Source organism: Biomphalaria glabrata, chromosome 1 (assembly GCF_947242115.1).
Source record: "Biomphalaria glabrata chromosome 1, xgBioGlab47.1, whole genome shotgun sequence".
Taxonomy (NCBI): Eukaryota; Metazoa; Mollusca; class Gastropoda; family Planorbidae; genus Biomphalaria; species Biomphalaria glabrata.
In genome coordinates, this window is record NC_074711.1 from 24,207,994 (window position 1) to 24,228,968 (window position 20,975).

A 20,975-nucleotide genomic window follows, 5' to 3' on the forward strand; every position below is an offset into this window, starting at 1 on the left:
CATTTTTAAATGTAAACAAAGTGAAACTGGCGTTGATAATCATAATTAAATTGTAGATCCTAGCTAGACTTCTTATCTAGATCTAGATCTAGAATAGATTAGATCATTCAAAACCAAGAGTCTAGTCTAGGCATACGTGACACGTCTGTTAATTAGATCTAGATCCATAGTCTATAGATCTAGATCTTATTTCAATGTTTCAAAGACTGTTAAATCCAGTTGATAGGAACAGAAAAGACACGGAGGTGCAAATTGAAATTCATTAATAATTTAATTCAATAACAATCATTCACGCATGCACACAGCGGCAAAGTCTCGACTGACATGACAGTGACCATGATAAGTCGATAACAAATAACAAGATTAGATCTAATCTTAAACTTAATTATAATAATTATTGAAATTATTCTTAATCAATATATTATAATATATAATATATAGTTATATACAAATAATATAGACTTAATAGACGTCTAGTATAAATTAATATATATTATATAGAGTCTATATATTATATTATATCTAGTCTAGTAGATGTTTTGTTTAGCTCTAGATTAATTATAGATCTATCTTATCTTATACTATAGATTGTGTAATGTTACTTCAAAAAAGGAAATTACGGCTATGCATTTCATTTCTGAAAAGTTGTTGGTTTTCCTGGCTGTTTCAGGCAACCCATTCCATTCTCAAATAAAAATGACACTAGAGAAGGAGTTCTTGTATGAATTAGTTGGCTTATGGGATAAGAAATGTGCCTCTATCTTTGTGTTTTTTATTTATTAAGTTTGCTTTTCTATTTGTAAATTATGGTCCAGTGTTATGTATTATTGCTATTTTAAATTATTGCTACTGTAAATTTGCAAGCCATGAGGACCTCATGATATAGCCATACAGTTATAAGTTTACATTTTCTGACTGTGGTCAGCAGGTAATTGTGTGGCCCAATAGTGTTAGGGTTTATTGAAAGAAAATGTTACTAATCAAATAAGAACATAAAACTAAAATGCTGTTAAACCTTGATTACATCAATATTCAAATATGCATCCTCTATTTGATACCCATCAACTCAAGAAAACAAACAACTGACACAAAATAGGGTTGTGATAAATATAGCAAATGAACATTCATATTTGACTAAAGCAGTGTTTCTCAAACCTTTTCCTTAACGGGACTCTTCACACATTCTGAGTAGTTAGCAGAACACTTTGCTTATTTTGTGGAGCAATTAATTCACGTGGTGGCCTACTAGTTAATTATTCCAGTAGTTCATAGAACACCTATTAGGCCTTTTGAAAACTAGGGTTCCGCGGAAGACCGCTTGGGAAACACTGGACTAGAGTAACACCATTAGTAAAATCACTAAATTTAGAGACACTTCAAGACAGAAGAATAAAAAGTAAAGTAGCAATAATACATAAAACACTGAACCATTACTTGCGAATACAAAAACACTCCCTTGTAAAATAATCAGAAGACACAAAGAGAAAGATAAAGGCACATTTCTTATTCCATATGCTAGGACAAAGTCATACAATAAGTGCGCCTTCTTCCTTAGTAACACTAGAGCATGGAATGGGTTGCTTGAATCAGCCAGGAAAACTAATGACTTAGCAGAGTTTAAGACTCTAATTAACATGCTTGACTAAATTAACTCATTGATTGGCTTAGGATGTAATCATCTTCTTTTGAAGGAATGTCTGTAATTTATACGATATAAAAATAAGACTATAATCTAGACTAGATCTAAAGACTAGAGTCTAATTATTAATTTTAAAGTTTTGCCATTTTTATTTGTTTGTAATTTATTAGTATTAATCATTAGATTTAGGTCCAGATAACTAGATCATTATCTAGATCCACTATTAACTGTGATAAAAAACAAACTTGCTGTATTGTTGGTCAGGCCTTAACAATAATGTCCTGAAAAATAATTAGGGACTCTGATCTACATGATTACCCTCACTACTTCTTAAGACACTTAAATCTTTCAACATCTAGTAATTAACCGACACATTAGATATCTATTGAGATTAGAGAAATGATTTAAGTCTACTATATATATAGTATAATATATAAATAGAGAAAAATAATTGACAGATTAATTTATACATTTGTTGATGTAGATGTAGATATAACTTGTAGAGAAAAAAAAAAAGAAAATGAATACATAATTAATACACAGTACTTAGAACTACATTTAACTATGAAATGCACACTAATAATATTTGTAAAAAAAAATGTTTTCTAATGTTATGACAAACTGATAATTTCAAAGCCCTGTGAAGAAGTAGAGGATGGCCAGCCGCACAATCCATACACAGAGATACTAGTACTGCAATACCACAATGACATTGTTAGACTACTTTTACAGATCAATGATAAAAGGTAAAACTGGAGACTGCTATTTAACCTTAAACATTTTTGAATAAATTGATAAGTTGGTGTGATTGGGTAGATTTGATTGATACAGATTTGAAGGGCTCATGTTGTAGACTTTCAAAATTTTCATTTGCGATTGCTGTCAGAAAGACCTTGAGCTTACCCAGCAAAACTGGTCTCAATTGGTAAAAGGGGATTAAATCTAATTATTGTGATAGTAACACATCATTTAAACCAATGCTCTTATAAATAGGTAAACAGTGTCATTTTCCCTATTTATGAACTTATATAAATTGAATTGGAGCTTTATTTCTATATGCTTTAAAAGGTAATACTTTATATTGTAATGCTAAATCTATTTATCATTCATTATAAATTGATACAATGTTTCATTTCATTGTTAATGGATAGAGGAACATCTTTATGGTAAGGCTATTATTGGAAAATGGAAAAAAATGGCAACATGTTTTCCTTGACTTTGTAATGCCCATCCTAGCATTTAACTGGCATCACAAAGAGCTTATGTGATAGATCTCATTTGCTGTTCCCTTCTTATAAATCTACTGTTTTCTTTTATAGTACACTTGACTTAAACATTGATTTTTTAAATCTACACTAAAATATATTACTTATCTTTACTTGAACAATTCAAAGTTTCTTTTTGCTTTGAAAATACATATTATACATATTTATATTAGATATAATCATTTTGACTTTGAAAAACAATTTTTCATGTTTATTTTTAATCTTTGAAAATTTCAACAATATTTGTCTTTTGTATTCAAAAAAGGTTTGTTTCAGCTGGAGATGATAATATAGCAGTTATATGGGATGTGCAGGTAATTAGTTTTATATTACATTGGCTGTTAAAAGTGTTGTTCATGTTTTTTATTTTAATATTATGCTATGTATGCAGATAATTTATAAAGTGAAATACCACTGACTGACTCATCATAAAGGAATTTTTTCTTTTCAAACTTTTCCTCTGGAGGAGTGAAGTTTAAATGTTTCATGTATAGGGGCTTGAAAATTTATGTGGCAGGCTAACTGAGATCGCAAAAATTTTTTTGATGGCTACAACTCATGGAACAAAACAGTTTGTGCGCATTGTCTAAATTTGTGGGATGGAGGCCATTTGATTAAAGGATGTAAAAGGCAATAAAAAGGGCTTCAAGAATTCAAGGGACAAAAAGTTTGTGGTTGAAAAGAAAAAAATTGTGGGAGAAAGAATTCTAATTTGGGTCATTCCATTGAAGGATGAAGAAAACTTCCTGTCAAAATAAATATATAATTTTTTTTTAACTTTCAGGTATTTAAAAAAAAAAAAATTTTTTGGTTTTACATTTTTTAGTCATTTTCAATTTTGACTATATATTTTGAGCAATTTTGAACAATTTTAATGAAATTTTTTTTTTTTGTTGTTTTTTTTTTCATTGCAGTATGGCCGTCATGTGGCAACATTGATAGGCCATACCCTTCCCATCACAAGTCTACTTCTGCTTCCAAGAGTGGAAGAAAATAATGATAGCTGTATAGTCACAGGATCTTCTGACAAGCATATCAGAGTGTGTTCTATGTTCTACAAAATAAACATAAATTATATGAACAAAAGGGGGAAAGGGGGTTAAGAGTACAAAAGAAATGGTATTTATAATGCTTGTTGTTTTTTTTTTTACTTTTCCTCATATTAGCTTGCAACCTTTTTTCAAAAGATGGCTGGACACTTGATGGTTATTTCAAAAACAGTTTTGATCATTTTCCAAAATATTTCACTGTCTTTGTTTATGATATCTGTGGGAAAAAAACTACCTAATTGGCCACTTAAGTGAAAAATCTTTTTTGACTATTATAATTTTCAAAATTTTAATCATCTTAAAATAGAATTTAGCTTGAACATTTTAAACACACTTTCAGTGGAAATTCCCACACTTGATTCAAATTTTGTATTCAGTGTGACAGGTGGGGAAATGTGACGTGTGTTTGGCACGTTTATTGTATAGGGGATGATTATTTTTAAAGCTATCACACACCAACCTATCAGCATATGAATCGGGAGCAGACACGCAACGAGACAAGCAATGAAAGATAGATACAAAAGTTAAAAATAAAAGAATATTTATTTACATAAATATACATATAAGAATGAAAAAGGGGGGGGGGGTTGCATCTATCTCTAGTGAGTACTAGCTTTAATCATCACTCGTGCATTTAATAAGAGAGTATGTCACTTTGTCCTCTGACTTAGCTGGTTGTCCTGTTGATGTCGCAGCTGGCTGTGTCCTGGCTTGAGGTTCTGCAGCTGGAGGTGGCGCTCTAGCGGATAGAGGGACGCCGGTGATATAGTTCTTGTGGAGTCTCAATCCCCAAAATCTAATATCTGTAGTGGGCACCGTAGAGCGGGTGGCCGGCTACCGTGGGCACAAGGTTACTGCGGGCAGAGCTGATCTGCCGTGGGCAGCGTAGTTGACAGGATATGTCCAGTGAGTTGCAGAGGGTTGGCGTAGCTATGACGTCTCACACAGATCTGAATCTATAGGGACGTCGCACCTAATAGCTTGACAGGTGGGCTGTCGAATAGGCGGGCAATGCTGATAGCGCCAAGTGGTAGAGTTGAGTAGATGTCAGTAGGCAAGTGCAGTACCGAATAGCACAAAGCACAGATGCAGGTAAATAGATCGTTGATCCAATGAATAAATAGGCAGACACCTGAGGGAGGCACCAGGTATTCCTCTAGGAGAAGGAATGTATGAAGTAGTCCAGACTCAATAGCTCAACGACAATGAGAAATAAGAGGGTCTGATTTGATTTGGATCTACTTTATATATGCCTGGAAAATGTGGGCGGGACACAGGAAATGCCCTAGGCTAAGATTTATCTTACACGTGGGTGGATTTGACTCGAGGTGGGAGCCGAACCTTGGAATATCACGCTGTGTGTTGACCAGGGTAATCTCTTAGATCAAAGAGAGACGTGAGAGAAGGGGGGGGGAAGGATTAGCTTGCATTCAAACCAAGGTGGTGTCAACCGCGACCGTCCTTCAGACATCTGGCGGGCAAGACAAAAGAGATTGTGTGTTTACCTTTCCCCGATCAAGGGCAGATAAATGAAAGGACGCGCTTTAGCTATCTCCAATGTGGTCAACTAAGTCTAGCCTGGAGCGGAAAAGGTGGTGCGGGTGGAGAATTTAGGGGTAGGATGGGAAAATAATTAAAATAAATAAATAATGAAAAATAATAATTAATGCTGTGATAAATTTGAGTGACTCTGACAGCGAGTTTTTGACTTGTCACATTCAGCAAAGAGTTGAGTAAATGAATTGATGTACATGAACTTTTTGCACACTACCTTTTGCAGAAATCATTAACTAGACTGTTAATAGAATAATTTGATTATGCAGAGCTCAATGGAAAGACTAACAATAATGAAGCATCACAAGAAATAACTTAAGTGAGAAATTATAGACCACCATCAGTTTCACAAAGGAAGATTTGATTTTAAAGAAATTCTTTTTTACTTGTTTTGGTTCAAGAGATCAACTAATAGCCTGACTTTGAATTCTTTAAATACAACATTGAAGAAAAAAAAAATGTTTATATTTGTATAGATTTGGAGTGCTGAAACAGGAGAGTGTTTGGCAGATTTAACAGTGCATGAATCCTCTATAAGGGTGAGTGAAATATACACAGTTATAATCAAACTTTTCATTTGAAATTATTAGAGCAATATTTTCTGAACTATTTCAATTTTTCTATTCAATCCTCGACTCATTTTCAAAACTACTTTTCAGTGTTTGCTGTTAATCAATCAAGAAATATTTTGTGCTGGAGGAAATAGTGTATCATTGTGGAATAGAAATGGAAAACTTTTAGATTTGATAAAAAATTCTGCTGCAGAAGGTTAGAGGTTACTTGAATAAACTGTTTATTTATTTCCTTAAAATGACAACCTAGACAGTAAGGGGTGTTTATTGAAACAGTAAATAGGACTGATTTTAACTTAACTAAAAAAAAAAAAAAGAAATTAAGATAAATATAGTAGTATCTAGGTTAGTATCTAGGTAATGCATCTTCATAGTGTTATGTCTCTAGTGTATTGGCATAAGTCATTCATCCTTAATTTGTACAAATGTCACTCACATTAATAAATAATGTCATGCCAGTGATGAATAATTTTTTTTTTCCACAGATATCCATTTAATGATTACCATAAAAAATGATCGTCTTATTACTGCTGCTGACAGGGACCTTGGTAAACACATTTTACATTTTCTTTATTGAAATATTTTCCCTTCCAACCCTAAATTTGATCTTCATATCAAATTAGTTAGTTGCTCATTTGTTTTTAAACAAGTTATAACAGGAAACTGGTGGTTTTAACACTTTTTTATGTTTGTTTTGATTTACAGATAATGATTATATTATTCTTTATTTTCTTTAAGAACTTAGTAATTAATGTTTTTCCAAAATGGTCAGATTTTCACCCCGTTTCTATGTGTATACTGAGTGGTGGTTACACACTACAATAGACTAGGCCTACATGTGTATGTATATCTGGCCAGATTGTTAAAATCAGACACACAGCCTATTTACTTTTTGGACAAGTAGTGGTGTGGATGAAAATGTTAGTTTTTTTCTACAGTTGGTTGTCCTAATGATCTGAGTTGATCTATATAACTGTAGACCTAAATCTCAATAATACAGACTATAGAATCTATTAAATGCTTCATCTCCACATATCTAACAATACAATAAAGCTATAAAAAGGGTGTAAATGATATTCCTGCAGTTAATAGATTATTCTTTTTAAAAAATAAATGAATTAAAACTACTAAAGCAAGTATGAGATCTGGAACAAGTAGACATTGTTGTTTCAAAAACTAGTACTATATTCTAGATCTACAATATAATCCTAAAATCAAATAGGAATGATACAATTTAGAACAAGATATGAGCAAAGCCACAAGTAACAGCTTTGGCTTTTAATTATTAAATAGAGCTATAAGCCCAGAATTTTTTCAGATGTGACATATCCCAAGCAATTTGTAGGACTAGACTATATCTAGAAACTAGGTATTTTAATATATAGGTCAATTGAATTATATAGTAAATCTAGATCTAGAAAATTTAACTATTTTTCCTTCTAAGAGCAGCTATTACAACAAGCAAAGGGCTGAAAGTGCAACTTATTCTAAAGTTAAATAGTATCTTGATGTAGATAAAATTAGCCTAGATCAAAATAGATAACTAAGTCTGTTGATTTCAAGAAAAAAAAACGGTGCGAGACTAGACCAAAGACTATCGTTGGTTAGATTTATATACAATTTTAGTGTTGTTGAGGGGAGTGAGGTAGGAACCAGGTAAAAAAAAAATTTCATGTATTCATGTTTTATTCTAGATGTGAAGAATTCAATTATAAATGTTTCTAAGCATCTAAAGCTATAGCTATTGTATGAAAATCTCCAATAAAAAAAAAAGTATTTACTTATGTTTTTTTCTTCTCTTCTCTAGTTGTCTATAAACTAAACCTGGATAAAATGTTACCTAAGCTGGAGAAAATTGATCACATTCAATCCCATTTTGAAGCTATTCAATCTCTAACTCCAATTTCATGTAAGTTGAACTAAAAGTAAACTGCTGTTTTGGGTGGATTGAACAAATTCAAAGGTATCTGTAGGTCACAAGATCTTCAAAGCTGGACATGTTTCTATTTAAAGAATCCATAGGTCATGAATATTTAGTGAATGTATATGTGAATTATCAAGAACATTTAATAGCTGAAATTTCTGAATAATTAATGATGTTGTTAACATATTCAAAGTTAATGATCTTCTTCTTCTTCTAGCCAGCTTTATTGCTACTGAGCTGTGAGCTCTTTATCTTCTTATCTTATATAATACAGACGTTACTTCAAAAAAGAAGATGATTATGTCCTACGCGTCATGCATTTAGTCATGCATATTAACCAATGACTTAAATTCTGCCAAGTCACTGGTTTTCCTGGCTAGCTCAGGCAACCCATTCCATGCTCTAATAGCACTAGGGAAGAAGGAGTATTTGTACAAATTTGTCCTAGCATATGGGACGAGGAATGTGCCTTTATCTTTGTGTCTTTCAGAGTATTTTATTAAATTTTGTATTTGAAGTTTATGGTTCAGTGTTTTATGTATAATTGCTACTTTACTTTTGAGTCTTCTGTCTTGAAGGCTTTCTAAATTTAGTGATTTTACTAAAGGTGTTACTCTAGTCAAATGTGAATATTCATTTGTTATAAATCTCACTGCTCTATTTTGTGTCTGTTCCAGTTTCTTAATGTTTTCTTGAGTTGAGGGGTCCCAAACGGAGGATGCATATTCTATTATTGGCCTAACCAAGGTGCCAAGGAAAAAAGTGTGCTGTTTTCTTCAGTTGTTCAGTTAATGATACCATAACAAAATTTTCAAAAGTCTAGCTGAATTTAATTTGTTTTCATTAGTTGGCATGACTATCATGTGACATGTTGTTCAGCAAGTGGGTTTTGTTAGAATTTAATATCTATTTCTAAAATGTCTTTAAAAAAACAACATTTGATTATCTTGGCCAAACATCTTTCCTATTTCTCTTTTATTATAAGAATTGAATTTTATGCTTTTTAGTAGTTAATCTAAAATATTTTGTTGTCCTTGTAGCTTCCTGCTTTGCCACTGGCTCAGTGGATGGAATGATTCTCTTATGGACATCATCAAATTTACAGCAAACCAAAGTTCTCCATGAAGTCCCAGAAGATAAAAGTGATGTCAAGAGATTTTCTTATAATGTACAATCACTTGTCTGTGTACAGGAAGTAAGTATTCTTTTCTTCTGTTTTTATTCCATTGTATAATTATTATGTATGCTGCATATCTAGTTAAAAGGTAAGGGTTTGCATTGTCTCAACTATTAAGTGAAATTGATCATCACATCTGAAATAATCATGGCATCTGGGAATATGAATACAATCAATTAAAACACAACTTCACAGATACAGTCAGATTATTTAGTTACTTTATACTAAGGGTGCACCAGATAGTCGCTCCGACCTCTGCCGAATATTCAGCATTTTTTCACTATTCAGCTCCGGTCGAATATCACTGCCCGATAGTTGGCCAAATAGTAAATAGTACACCTATTTAATATGTACAAAGTGGACCTCGTTTCGTCAATGTCTATTATGGAATGTATTAATGCTTATATTAAAACATAATAATGTGCTTAAAAATAGAGCCTATATGAATATACACCAAACATCTTTCATTATAAAGACAAGGCTTATTAATAATAGTTAATAGAAATAGAAATGAAACTTAACATTATTAATGCGCTTTACATACAGAGCAGCAATGGCTGGCATTTTCATTTTGTTTTGACCTTTGAGCGGGTTAGTTAACATGTTAAAATGTTATATTCCTTGACTATGTCACACTTTCTAGCTGTGTGGGTATATCTTCAGAGGTAGAGATGAACAACTCCCACCCCCTTTTTATTTGTTTAGTCCATCACATTGAATTTATTGATAGACAGGTGACCACAAGTCCAATACCATGGACGTAGGTTTAATGTCAGCATATTGACACTCTCTAGAGGTCACACCTTACAAGAGAACTGAGTTTGTTTACTTGGTAGTAATCTTTAGTAGGGGGGTGGACTTCAAGTCACACCTCTATACAGGTAACCAGGTATATCTCCAGGGTAGAGATGAACAACTCCCACCCCCTTTTATTTGTTTAGTCCATCACATTGAGTTCATTGATGGACAGGTGACCACAAGTCAGATATGATGGACAGGGGCACACGAGGGAACTGAGTTTGTTTACTTGGTAGTAAATCTTAATTAGGGGGCTGGACTTCAAGCCACACATCTACATGGTTACCGGACAATGAGTTTGCTTATTTGTAGAAAAATCTCAATCACGAGGCTGGACTAGAGGCCATACCTCTTCCCTTGTGCCAAGTTACTTGGATATAAATCTCAATTAGTAAGGGGACTTAAGATCACACACCTAAACGAGTGACCTTTTGCTACACAGAACAAACACAAATCAAAGCCCAGTAAGCCAGTAACTAATTATTTTATTTATTTAGTCCTTGTCACTCACTTTACTGATAGACATTGACCATTTTTAAGCCAGAATGGAAAAACACAACATGCTAAGGAAGCATACTACACTGTACATAAATATTACAGTTGATTTACTTTTCCTAACACCCATAGGCTTATTACCATGCCCTTTTGTTACAGTTACAGAAACCACGTTAAAATCAGTAATAATTAAGGAAGATGTTTTTTACATAGGCCTACGTTCTTAGCACAATAAAATAAAACAAAGATGTGCATGTGTGTATGTGTGTATTTTTTGCCTTGTATGAAAACCTTTAGAAAGAAAGCTAATTTCATTGTTTAATTCTATTGACTTATTATAAAACGGAAAAGCTTACAGTAAAGTTTAAAATCGCATAAAAGAAATTGATTTAAAGCATCGCAATTAGATCTAGCAAACAAATTTAAAAAATATACTGGGGTGTTAAGAAACACTTGACCTCTGTAACTAGTGTATAGGTATAATAGATCTACATTCTTGACTGACCAGGCCAATGTGTTATCTTTTTTGCCTGACCACTCAACACTATTGCATATGCCCAAGGAAAAAAAAAACGTGTGATGGTCAACACCATCAACTATACACACTACTCTAGGACTACATATGTAGGCTCACTGAGTCTATTTGACCAGGTTGTTAAAATTATTCGAACACACAGTTTATTTATGTTTTTTTGGTAGGGAGGGTGTGGCTGAGTTTTTTTTTCTTCTATATTTGGTTTTCCTAATGCTCTTAGATCTATACAACTGTAGATCTAAACATAGATCTCAATAATAGGCCTGCAGACTACAATTAAAATTATGCTTCAGCACCATCTAAGGTTCGTTCAAGCTATAAATAGGTATTATTGATGCTCCCGCTATTAATTAAATATTGTTTGCCGCAAATGAATTAATTCAAAACAATAAATATATATATACAACGCTTCAGATTCCAACTACTAACTAGTAGCTACTATCAGTATTAAGCCCTTAAAGCCAGAACCAGAAGCGGTCATAGGACTTTAAATTACAAGCCTGATGATCAGCAGTTGGTCAGAAATTCAGGAATACATACATCCACCCACTTTACAAGCCAGATTTTACTTTTGAGAGATATACTTTAGTAACTAGTTAAATATATACTTACATATTTTACATTGACCCTTCCACGCACACCCTTTACAGTTGATGGCCTCGTACATACACACACACACACACTCATGCTATACAGGTTAGTTAATTAGGCCTATCTATTTATAAATACTGTTAAGCTTTAATTCATCAATCAGTAACAGAGTTTAAAACAATAAGGTATATATAAAAGGAAAAAAAAATAATACGAATATAGGTATGTTATTTAACAGTTTTGCAAAATGTTCAGCATTACAAGCTATTACAAGACATGTAGGTATCCGGCTTCGGCTCCGGCCGAATATAATATTTTACTATTCGGCAATATTTGGCTGTGGCAGAATATCAAAAATTACTATCCGGTGCACCCTTACTTAATAATTTCATGTATTTGGTCCTAAGTGTGATTTAGCTGAAGGAAAGCAAATAAGCTTGAAGATCATTCTAAAATCTAATCTGCAACTTCATAAGCCTAGTTTAATGCAAGAAATTTGTTTGTACGTGCTTCATAGGTTAGTGGGCTATAGTCCAATCTCTTTTGTGAACCAGAGAGGGCAGGGGCATCTAGGATAAGGTTTTTGTGCTGCCTTTAGGCTTTCAGCAAATGCAACTCAGATTGAGTTGAATTTTGAACTCCAAACCCTTTGCTATGTAGCTGAGCGGTTTTTGCCTCTCCAGCCACACATCCCTTAAAGTATTTCTTTCACTTCTGGATTCCTTTCACACTTCCAATGAGCACTTGGACATGTTCTCGATTCAGTTTGTCTTTGAATATACTGATAGCAATTGAACATTTCAACAAAAAAAATGTTACAGTATATTGTGTATATTGCAATGTATTTTTCAACATAATGTATTTCTTCTTTAAGAGATACTTGTTTGCTGCTGTAGGCTGTGGATTTTATGCCTTTGATATAGCTTCAGATAAAGGAAAACTTGTTATTAGAAAAAAAACAGCACATCTGTCTAAGATAACTTGTCTAGGATTCACTTGTGAGGGGTATGTTTTATTTGTTGAGTGAATTAATAATATATTTATAATATTTTGAAAAACAATCATGTGATTTTTTAAGTATATAGTCTTATTTTATTAATATATTTCTGACTTAATAGGTTTGTTTTCCTTAATAAATTTGAACTAGAATAACATATCTTTTACTTGTCCACAAGTAGTTTTTGTGTTGATACAATTAAGTAACTAAACTATAGACATTTACACTTGTAAAATCATTATTGTAACATATTTTTTTCTATTTGACTGTTAGCTGTATCAAGGTGAACATGAACCATTTCTTTACATTTCAACAAGATTTGTGTTTGTCCACTTAAGACATTTGTTGTTGTTTCTTTTAGTTCTTTGAGACTGCCCACTCAATATAATTTTATTTATTGCTTACAAAAGGATTTAATTATTTTTAGGTCTTTGCAATATATAGCTGTCACCCTCTTTAGAATTATTTCAGGCTTGCACTAAGCTAAATATACTATGAATTAAAATATCATTGGAAGAACAAATATAGTTGGATTGGGTGATCACTAATATTTCAGTATACTTTATATATCGTCATAAACCAAGCTGAATGTCTTTGCATTGAATCATGATTGAAAACATTTTTATTCTGTAGTTCCCTAATTCCAATTAGTATTTTTAGGAAAAAAAAGTTATGCTGGCCACAAAACATTCGTATATCAACATTTGCCTGAGCTCACCTACCTAGAGAATATTATGAAAGTCAACTTGATTTATGTATTGTTATTTGGCATTGATTTTTTAAAAGTTTAACTACTGTAGGAATATTTAATGGATGAACTTAGTGTGATTAAACTTATCTTTTTTTTTTTACAAAGAAACAGTGATGTATATTAATTCTCAATCAATAACTTTATTGATTAAAACTATTTCATACATTTTAAAATCCACTTTATCTCTGTGCTTCTTGCAAACTCAAAATTCAAAATGTGAATGTGAATATATATTAGGCTGCAATCTAACTTAATAAATTGTATTAATATAATGAAATGATGCAAATTAACATTATGAATATTTGGTTTAATTTCTCAGGGAAATTTTAGCAACATGTTCAGAAGATAGATGTATGAGACTTTGGGGCCGTAAGCCTTCATCAGATCCATGGAAAGCAGACAGAGCCATCACCACAATTGAAAGATTTACTGGCTTGCAGTATGGTTAAATATTCTCCAACATATTAGATTCTTCTTCTTCTTCTTCTTCTTCTAGCCAGCTTTATTGCTGCTGAGCTGTGAGCTCTTTTGCAGACTGTGCCAAGGAAAAAAAGTGTGCTGTTTTCTTCAGCTGTTCAGCACTGCCGTAAAGGGTGTTGGTTATGTTGGGCTGTAGTGGAAGTAGGGTCTGCCTAAGGTGGATTAGGGAGGGGCATTCAAAGAGGATATGGTTTACGGTTTCAAAGGGGTGGGCGCAATGTCTGCAAAGGGGTAGTTGTGTGGAGTTTATTTTGACAGTATCAGAAGGAAATACCTATATGACACTCTACAGGATTTTGGAATACCCAACAAGCTGACAAGACTTATACATATGACATTAAACAACTCAAAAAGTAAAGTCATAATACAAGGAGAACACTCACAGGAATTTAGGATTAAACGAGGATTAAGACAAGGAGACGCACTTTCCTGCATGCTTTTCAATTTAACACTGGAGAGAGTTATAAGAAATATACACATAAACACAAGGGGAACAATTACTAACTACTTCAGGAGAGAAAACATGGGTCCACAACCAACAGGGACGATATACAGCCAACCTCTACAATACCTTGCTTATGCCGATGACATTGCCTTATTGGGTAAAGAAACCTCTGACATCGCTAGAGCCTTCATACAACTAGAAGAAGCATCTCGACCAGCAGGACTTGAGGTCAATGACAGTAAAACCAAGTACATCACAATGACAAGAGACAATCAAACAGAGGGACAAAATATCAAAATCAAAGACCACGAATTTGAAAACGTCCAAACTTTCAAATATCTAGGAAGTACTATTAATTTCAAAAATGACCTACTAACAGAAATAAAGAAAAGAATAGCAGCAGGCAACAGGGCATTTTATAGCACCCACCATTTACTTAGAGCAAAACGATTTCAAGGAAAACCAAGAAAATAATATACAAAACTATAATAAGACCAGCAGCAATGTATGGAAGTGAGACCTGGACACTGACAAAGACATCTGAAAATTTACTTAACACTTGGGAAAGAAAAATTCTTAGGAAAATCTATGGTGCCATACAGGATGAAACAGGGTGGAGGACACGCACTAACCATGAGTTATATCAATTATATGAAGACCCACCAATAGTGAACGAAATAAAAAAGAACAGACTACGTTGGGCAGGTCACCTTGAAAGAATGTCAGACAACAGAGGGGCGAAAATCGTATACAGGCAAAAACCAAAAGGCAGGCGACCCAAAGGCAGACCCCGAATGCGATGGATAGATGACGTGGAAGCAGATCTGAAGCAGCTTGGGGTTAGGGCGTGGAGACGAAAGGCCCAGGAGAGATCTGAATGGAAGGAAGTGTTAAAGCAGGCCAGAGCCCTCCATGGGCTGTAGCGCCACTGGGATGGATGGATGGATGTGTGTCCTGTTCTTAGTTGGAAGATTGTAGATTGTTCTTTGCGGGGGAGGAAGTTAATACTGTCCAGTTTGTTAGGCGTAGTCATTTCTCTGTACATGGCTGTGCCTGTGTTTCCTGATGCCCATTGGTTGAGCCACTCCTCTTTGTGATTGTTGACTAACATTGACCTTAGGGTGAGGTAGTTAACAGGTCTATCTGGTTGTTCCATAGATGAACCTGCCTTTGATAGCTTATCTGCCTTTTCATTTCCCATAATGCCAATGTGTCCAGGGATCCACTGTAGTGTAATATTGATATTTAATTTTGATATCATCTGGTGGATTATCACAATGAGTGTTGTCAACTCTCTTGGGCTGTTAGAGGTGCTGCTGTTAAGTGCTTGCAGAGTAGATTGGGAGTCTGTAAAGACAACAATATCTGATGGTGGTTGCACTCCTTCATCTAATTTGTTTTCCACTGTCTGGAGTGCTATGGTAATTGCCTCAATTTCGGCTTGGAAGTTTGAGCAGTAATCACCACAAGGTGCGCTTATCTCAAAGTGTTTATTTTTAGGGAAGACCAGGAAGGCACCAAGACCAGCATTGATGGTAGCTTTGAAAGCCGATCCGTCTGTATAAATATGGATAGCTGTTTTTTGATAGCTTTCGATTGTTTCAAGCGTGGCTACTTTGAGCTCCAGTGGATTTGATTCTTTTGTTAAGGTGTTATTTAGTAAATGTGTTTTGATGGTTGGTTGTTTGTAGTTTAGTCCGGGTGTAATGTTTGAAAACCTGGTAATTTTTTCTCTGTTATTGGGTAGGTGGTGTTTTAGGGCTAGTTCGTCAGTAAGTTGGATCAGAGTCCTTTGCTTTTTTTGGTTGTTTTTCCTATTTCTCTGTGTTAGTAATTTATTTGGATGATCGTCCTCCAACCTTCTGTATCTCTCAATAGCTTCTAATGCTGCTCTGTTGCGCCTTAACTTAAGAGGTTCAATATTGGAGTCTATTTCACAGGCTGCTGTGGGAGTAGTTCTCATACTTCCACTAATTAACCGCAAGGCTTGGTTTTGGATTGTATCTAATGATGATTGATAGGTTTTGTTGGCAGCTACTTGTATGGAGAGACAGTTATCCATTACAGATCTGACATATCCAGTGTATAACTGTCTTAAGGTTTTCTTTTCAGCTCCCCAGGATGTTCCTGCTAGGTGTTTTATTATGTTTAATCTTTGTGATGCCTTTTCTTTTAAATCTGCCATAAAGTGTTTTAGAGACAGTCTTTGGTCTAGTTTTACACCAAGATATGTTGGATTTTCTTCTTTATTTATTGGCTGAGAGTCTATTTTTAGGATGTAGTTTCTTTTTGCTGTTTTGTTGCTGTGGCTAAAGATTGAATAAACTGACTTTTCTTTATTTCCATTTTCCATAATTTTGAATATGTGGAGATAGTTGTGAGGGCTCTATTTAGTTTGGATCTAGTCAGCACTGGATATTTCTCTGTAGTCCAAATTAAAAGGTCGTCTGCATAAAGTGCCTTATTGACCGAAATGAGGTCCGGGAGGTCATTCATGAAGATTAGAAAGAGAGTGCAGCTAAGGGCTGAACCTTGTGGTAGTCCTTCTTCCAAACCTTTTTTTACTAGAGATGGCACCTTCGAATCGGGTTTGGATGGTTCTATTTTTTAAGAATGCCCTGATCCAGCTGTACATTTTTCCATGGATGCCCATTTTTTTCATCTTCAAAAATAGACCTTTTCTCCACACTCTATCATAGGCTTGCTGCAAATCTATAAATACTGCTGTAGTGTGCTTGTTTTCATGAAACCCTTCTACTGTGTCCTGGATAAAACGAAAGAGGTGGTCTTCTGTTCTACTTGCTTTCCTGAAGCCAGCTTGTGCATTGTGGAGTGAGCAAGTACTTTCTAGCCACCAATAAAGTCGGTTATTGATCATTTTTTCTGCCATTTTGCCAATGTTGGATGTTAGAGATATTGGTCTATAACTTTTTGGGTCTCCAGGTGGTTTATTTTTCTTTAAAATGGGTATTATGTTTGCGGTTCTCCATTCCTGTGGTATGTCTCCAGTTTTCCATGTATGGTTGATAAAGTTAAGTATACAGTTTTGGGCCTGTGGTCCTAGTCCCCGAATCATTTCATTTGTTATTTTATCGGGTCCAGGGGATTTTCTTGACTTGAGGCTTTTTAGGGCAGTATTGAGCTCATGTAGAGTGAAGGGGGTGTCAAAGATCTGACAGTTGACTGTTGGAGCTTTTTCTTCTTTCTTTAAGATATTACTGAAGGCCTGGTCCAGTTGTTTTCTTGGCTTTGACTTGTTAATGCTGGCAAAATATTTATTGAAGGTTTCAGCCTTTTTTAAGGTTTTCTGTTATTATGTCGTCAGTGCCTTTTATAGGTTGGGGGTTTGTTATTTGTTTCTTTCCTGCTAGCCGGTGCAGAAGGGTCCAGGCCTTTCGACCATCCTTGTTTAGATCTAGTTGTTCGCATGTTGTGGTCCACTTTTTCTTTTTTTCTGTTTTAATTTTGTATCTTATAAGCCCTGTCAATTTGTTGTACGTTGTCTTGTTCTCTCTAGTAGGATTTTTTTCTATAGTCTTCCTGGCCATGTTTCTTTCTTTTACTAATTTATCTAATTCAGGTGTCCAAAAAGGTTTGTATTTCTTAACTTGGCCTCGAGGGATGTATTTTTTTACTGCTTGTAAGATGTTGGAGACTATAGTTGTGTAGGTTGAATCAACGTCTGTCTCAATTATACTTGATAGTCTTGTGTCAGTTTCTTGTGAAAAAGCTGCCCAGTTAGCTTTTTTATAGTTCCATCTAGTTGTTTTGTTGGATTGGTATCTACCTGGCGTTCCAATATTGAGGAGTATAGGCCTGTGGTCACTACCTATGTCTTCAAGTACTGTTATTTTAGAAGTGTCGGTAATGTCTGTAGAGATAAAAGTTAGGTCAGGTCTGCTAGTTGTGTTGTGTGCTCTGTGGAGGAAAGTTGGAGGTGTAGTTTTGTTTTGCAGAAGGTGTAGGTTAGAGGCATTTGTTACATCCTCTATTTCTTTGCCACGCTTGTTGTAGTGTGAGTAGCCTAGGGAAGGTGTGTGTGCATTGAAGTCGCCAGCTATTATTGTCCTTGTGTAGTGTGGTAGTTGTATGTCTATTTCTGCTGTTGATGATGGTGGGCAATAGTAGTTTTTGATGGTGTACTTTGTTCCTCCTCTCCAAAGAAGTATTTCCTGCGTGTCGATGTCTGTATTGTTCTGTATTTGTTTTACTGTGGCTTGTGTGTCGTTTCTTATGAGGGTCATAATTCCCTGGCATTTGGTGCAAAGGCATCTGTACTGTGTGTAGCCTGTGATGTTTATTTTTTTCTTGGGCAGTAGTGTTTCTTGCAATAGCGCTATGTGTATATCATGCTTCTTGAGTATGTGTTGGAGTTCTGTTGTCTTGTTTTGTAGGCCTAAGATGTTGAGTTGCAAAAGGTTTAGGTGTTTGCTGCTAGTCTGTTTTTTATTTCCAGTAGCTGACTTATCACAGGCAGTCCTGGAAGAAACTGCCATGCGCAGACCTTTTACGAGGCGACGTCTGAGCTCGTATGGATTTTTCGTTAAATCCTTGGCATTTAGTGTAGGCTGGGTGTTTCCTCAGGCTTTTTTAAAATATATAAATATATATAGATAATATACATATTAGATAAACATGCACCTTTTTATAAGCATCTTTCATTTTTCGCATCCTTCTGCTCCTGATTTTTAAATGATGAAACCTCTCAGGCCCTGCCATCTCTTTCATGTTGTGTCAAAAGCTTGAAGCAAATAAAAAATTTGGTCTAATTTTAGCCTCCTTTTTAATTCTTCCCAAAACATACTCTTTTCCCTTGAATTCTAGTATCCCTGATACTTGTGATTTGCTGCATTGAAATATTTATGTAAATATGTTGTTTGGCTAGAAACTTTTTTTTTCATCCTCCAATGGAACTTTCTGCAATGCTTCTCTACACATACATGTACTGGCTCATAAAGTCCAGTATCTCTTACTCCGACCTCCATAAAAAATAGTCCAAAATACTCTGTGACTATTCTTTGGCTTCTTGATTTTACATCTAGATGTAAATCTAGCCTTTAAAACTTTTACTAGCTTTTACTTAAGGCACACAAGCAAACTTTTAATTTGTTTTTTTTAATGTCTATCTGGAATCGCAACTAAAAGAAATAGCAATTCACTATTTTTTTGTCCCCCCAAGTGAGAGAACTAATGTTAGATGGTGAATGAATGTGTCTGTCAGATATTTATGATTTAATTGTATGTGAGGTTATTAACACTACTAGCACAGCAAAGTTCAAAACTTTTTTTTTTATTCACAGATCACATGAATTGCTGAATCTGGCACAAAACTCAGTCTGGGAACCAAGCTTACTGGGAGAATGTTGTGCACATGGAGGACCCATACAGGTAAACAGTAACTTTTTTTTTTGTGATGTTTGCTTCATATAAATCTTTCTCAGATACCTGTGAAAATATATATTTGTGGAAAGTACTATTTTGAAATAAAAATTATGATTATTAATCTCATCTTTAAATCATAAAATTTATGACAAAAATAGTAAATTGTTAAATATAATAATGATTTATTTATAGTACAGTTTGTTTGTTTTGTTTAAGACTAATACCCTTTTTCCATCCCCAAGGGTTTTCTTGACTTTGAATATGAAAGCATTGTGACTTGTGGCTCAGATAATATTGTCATTATTTGGAAGGTATATTTTAGTCATACTTAAATAATTATACATATACCAGTGTTTTTTTTTTTTTTTTTTTTAGAAATGACCAGGTACTCTAGCAGCCCTTAGGAAATTGGAAAGATTTACAGTTCAGATGGACTTCTCTCTAGTTAGGAAGGGAGGGGGGAGCATCAAAATTAAGTAACTATAAAATAAGGCATTTTCTTACTAAATCAAACACAAGATTTACAGTTCAGATGGACTTCTCTCTAGTTAGGAAGGGAGGGGGGAGCATCAAAATTAAGTAACTATAAAATAAGGCATTTTCTTACTAAATCAAACACAAGTTTGGATGATTTTTTTTCTTTTTTGTTGTACACTTGATTTGTGGCTTTAAAAAATTAGAAAGTTTGTGTACAAAATGATTTCCTTTCAGATTTTATTTGTGAATACTTTTATTTTACAACTTGGATCTAAAAAAATATAAATGTTTCTTTCTTTTCATGCTGCATCATGTCAAAGAATTCTGAAATGCAAAAAGTAAGACGGAATCAAGCAGTTCAAAAACTTCTTTTAAACGCTGATGGAATCGTCTGATGCCAAGTACTAAATTGATTTTAAGGAATTTTCTTAATGCAATGTTAATAAATTTGTTCATGAAAAGAAATTGCTTTTATATGTATTTTGTAAATAGTATATGTGTGATATTTGTGTATGTGTATATTTGTGATATTTATTTAACAAATTTACTTGTTAAAATTAAGCATGTGATTACTGTTGACATTTATATCATTTATAAAAATAAATTTTTCACGTCTCATTATAAAAAAGTTTTTTTTTTCTATATTCTTGAAACTCTTATTATTTTTCTCAAGGTTTTTTTTACAATTGCAATACTCTACAATGAATTTTTTTATACCTAAGTGCTTTAATATTATCAATTACATTGTGGAAAGAGTGAATAAAAAAAAATATGACCTTGCTACATGGAAAAGAGAAGAATGTAAACGTTTTCAGTTAATCTTTTAATACAGTTTTTCTTGAGC

General features: G+C 33.9%; 1 protein-coding gene across 1 annotated transcript; it reads left to right on the forward strand.

The window, feature by feature from the left end:
- On the forward strand, positions 1–20,596 carry LOC106078641 (WD repeat-containing protein 41-like). The gene is made up of 14 exons (XM_013239585.2): positions 1–245; positions 2,276–2,385; positions 3,170–3,218; positions 3,819–3,944; positions 5,984–6,046; positions 6,167–6,275; positions 6,565–6,627; positions 7,887–7,988; positions 9,044–9,198; positions 12,474–12,604; positions 13,667–13,786; positions 19,573–19,660; positions 19,897–19,965; positions 20,452–20,596. The coding sequence occupies exons 1-14, from the start codon at positions 195–197 to the stop codon at positions 20,524–20,526; spliced, it is 1,311 nt and encodes a 436-aa protein (XP_013095039.2). The 5' UTR covers positions 1–194; the 3' UTR covers positions 20,527–20,596.
- Positions 20,597–20,975: the final 379 nt, after the last annotated feature.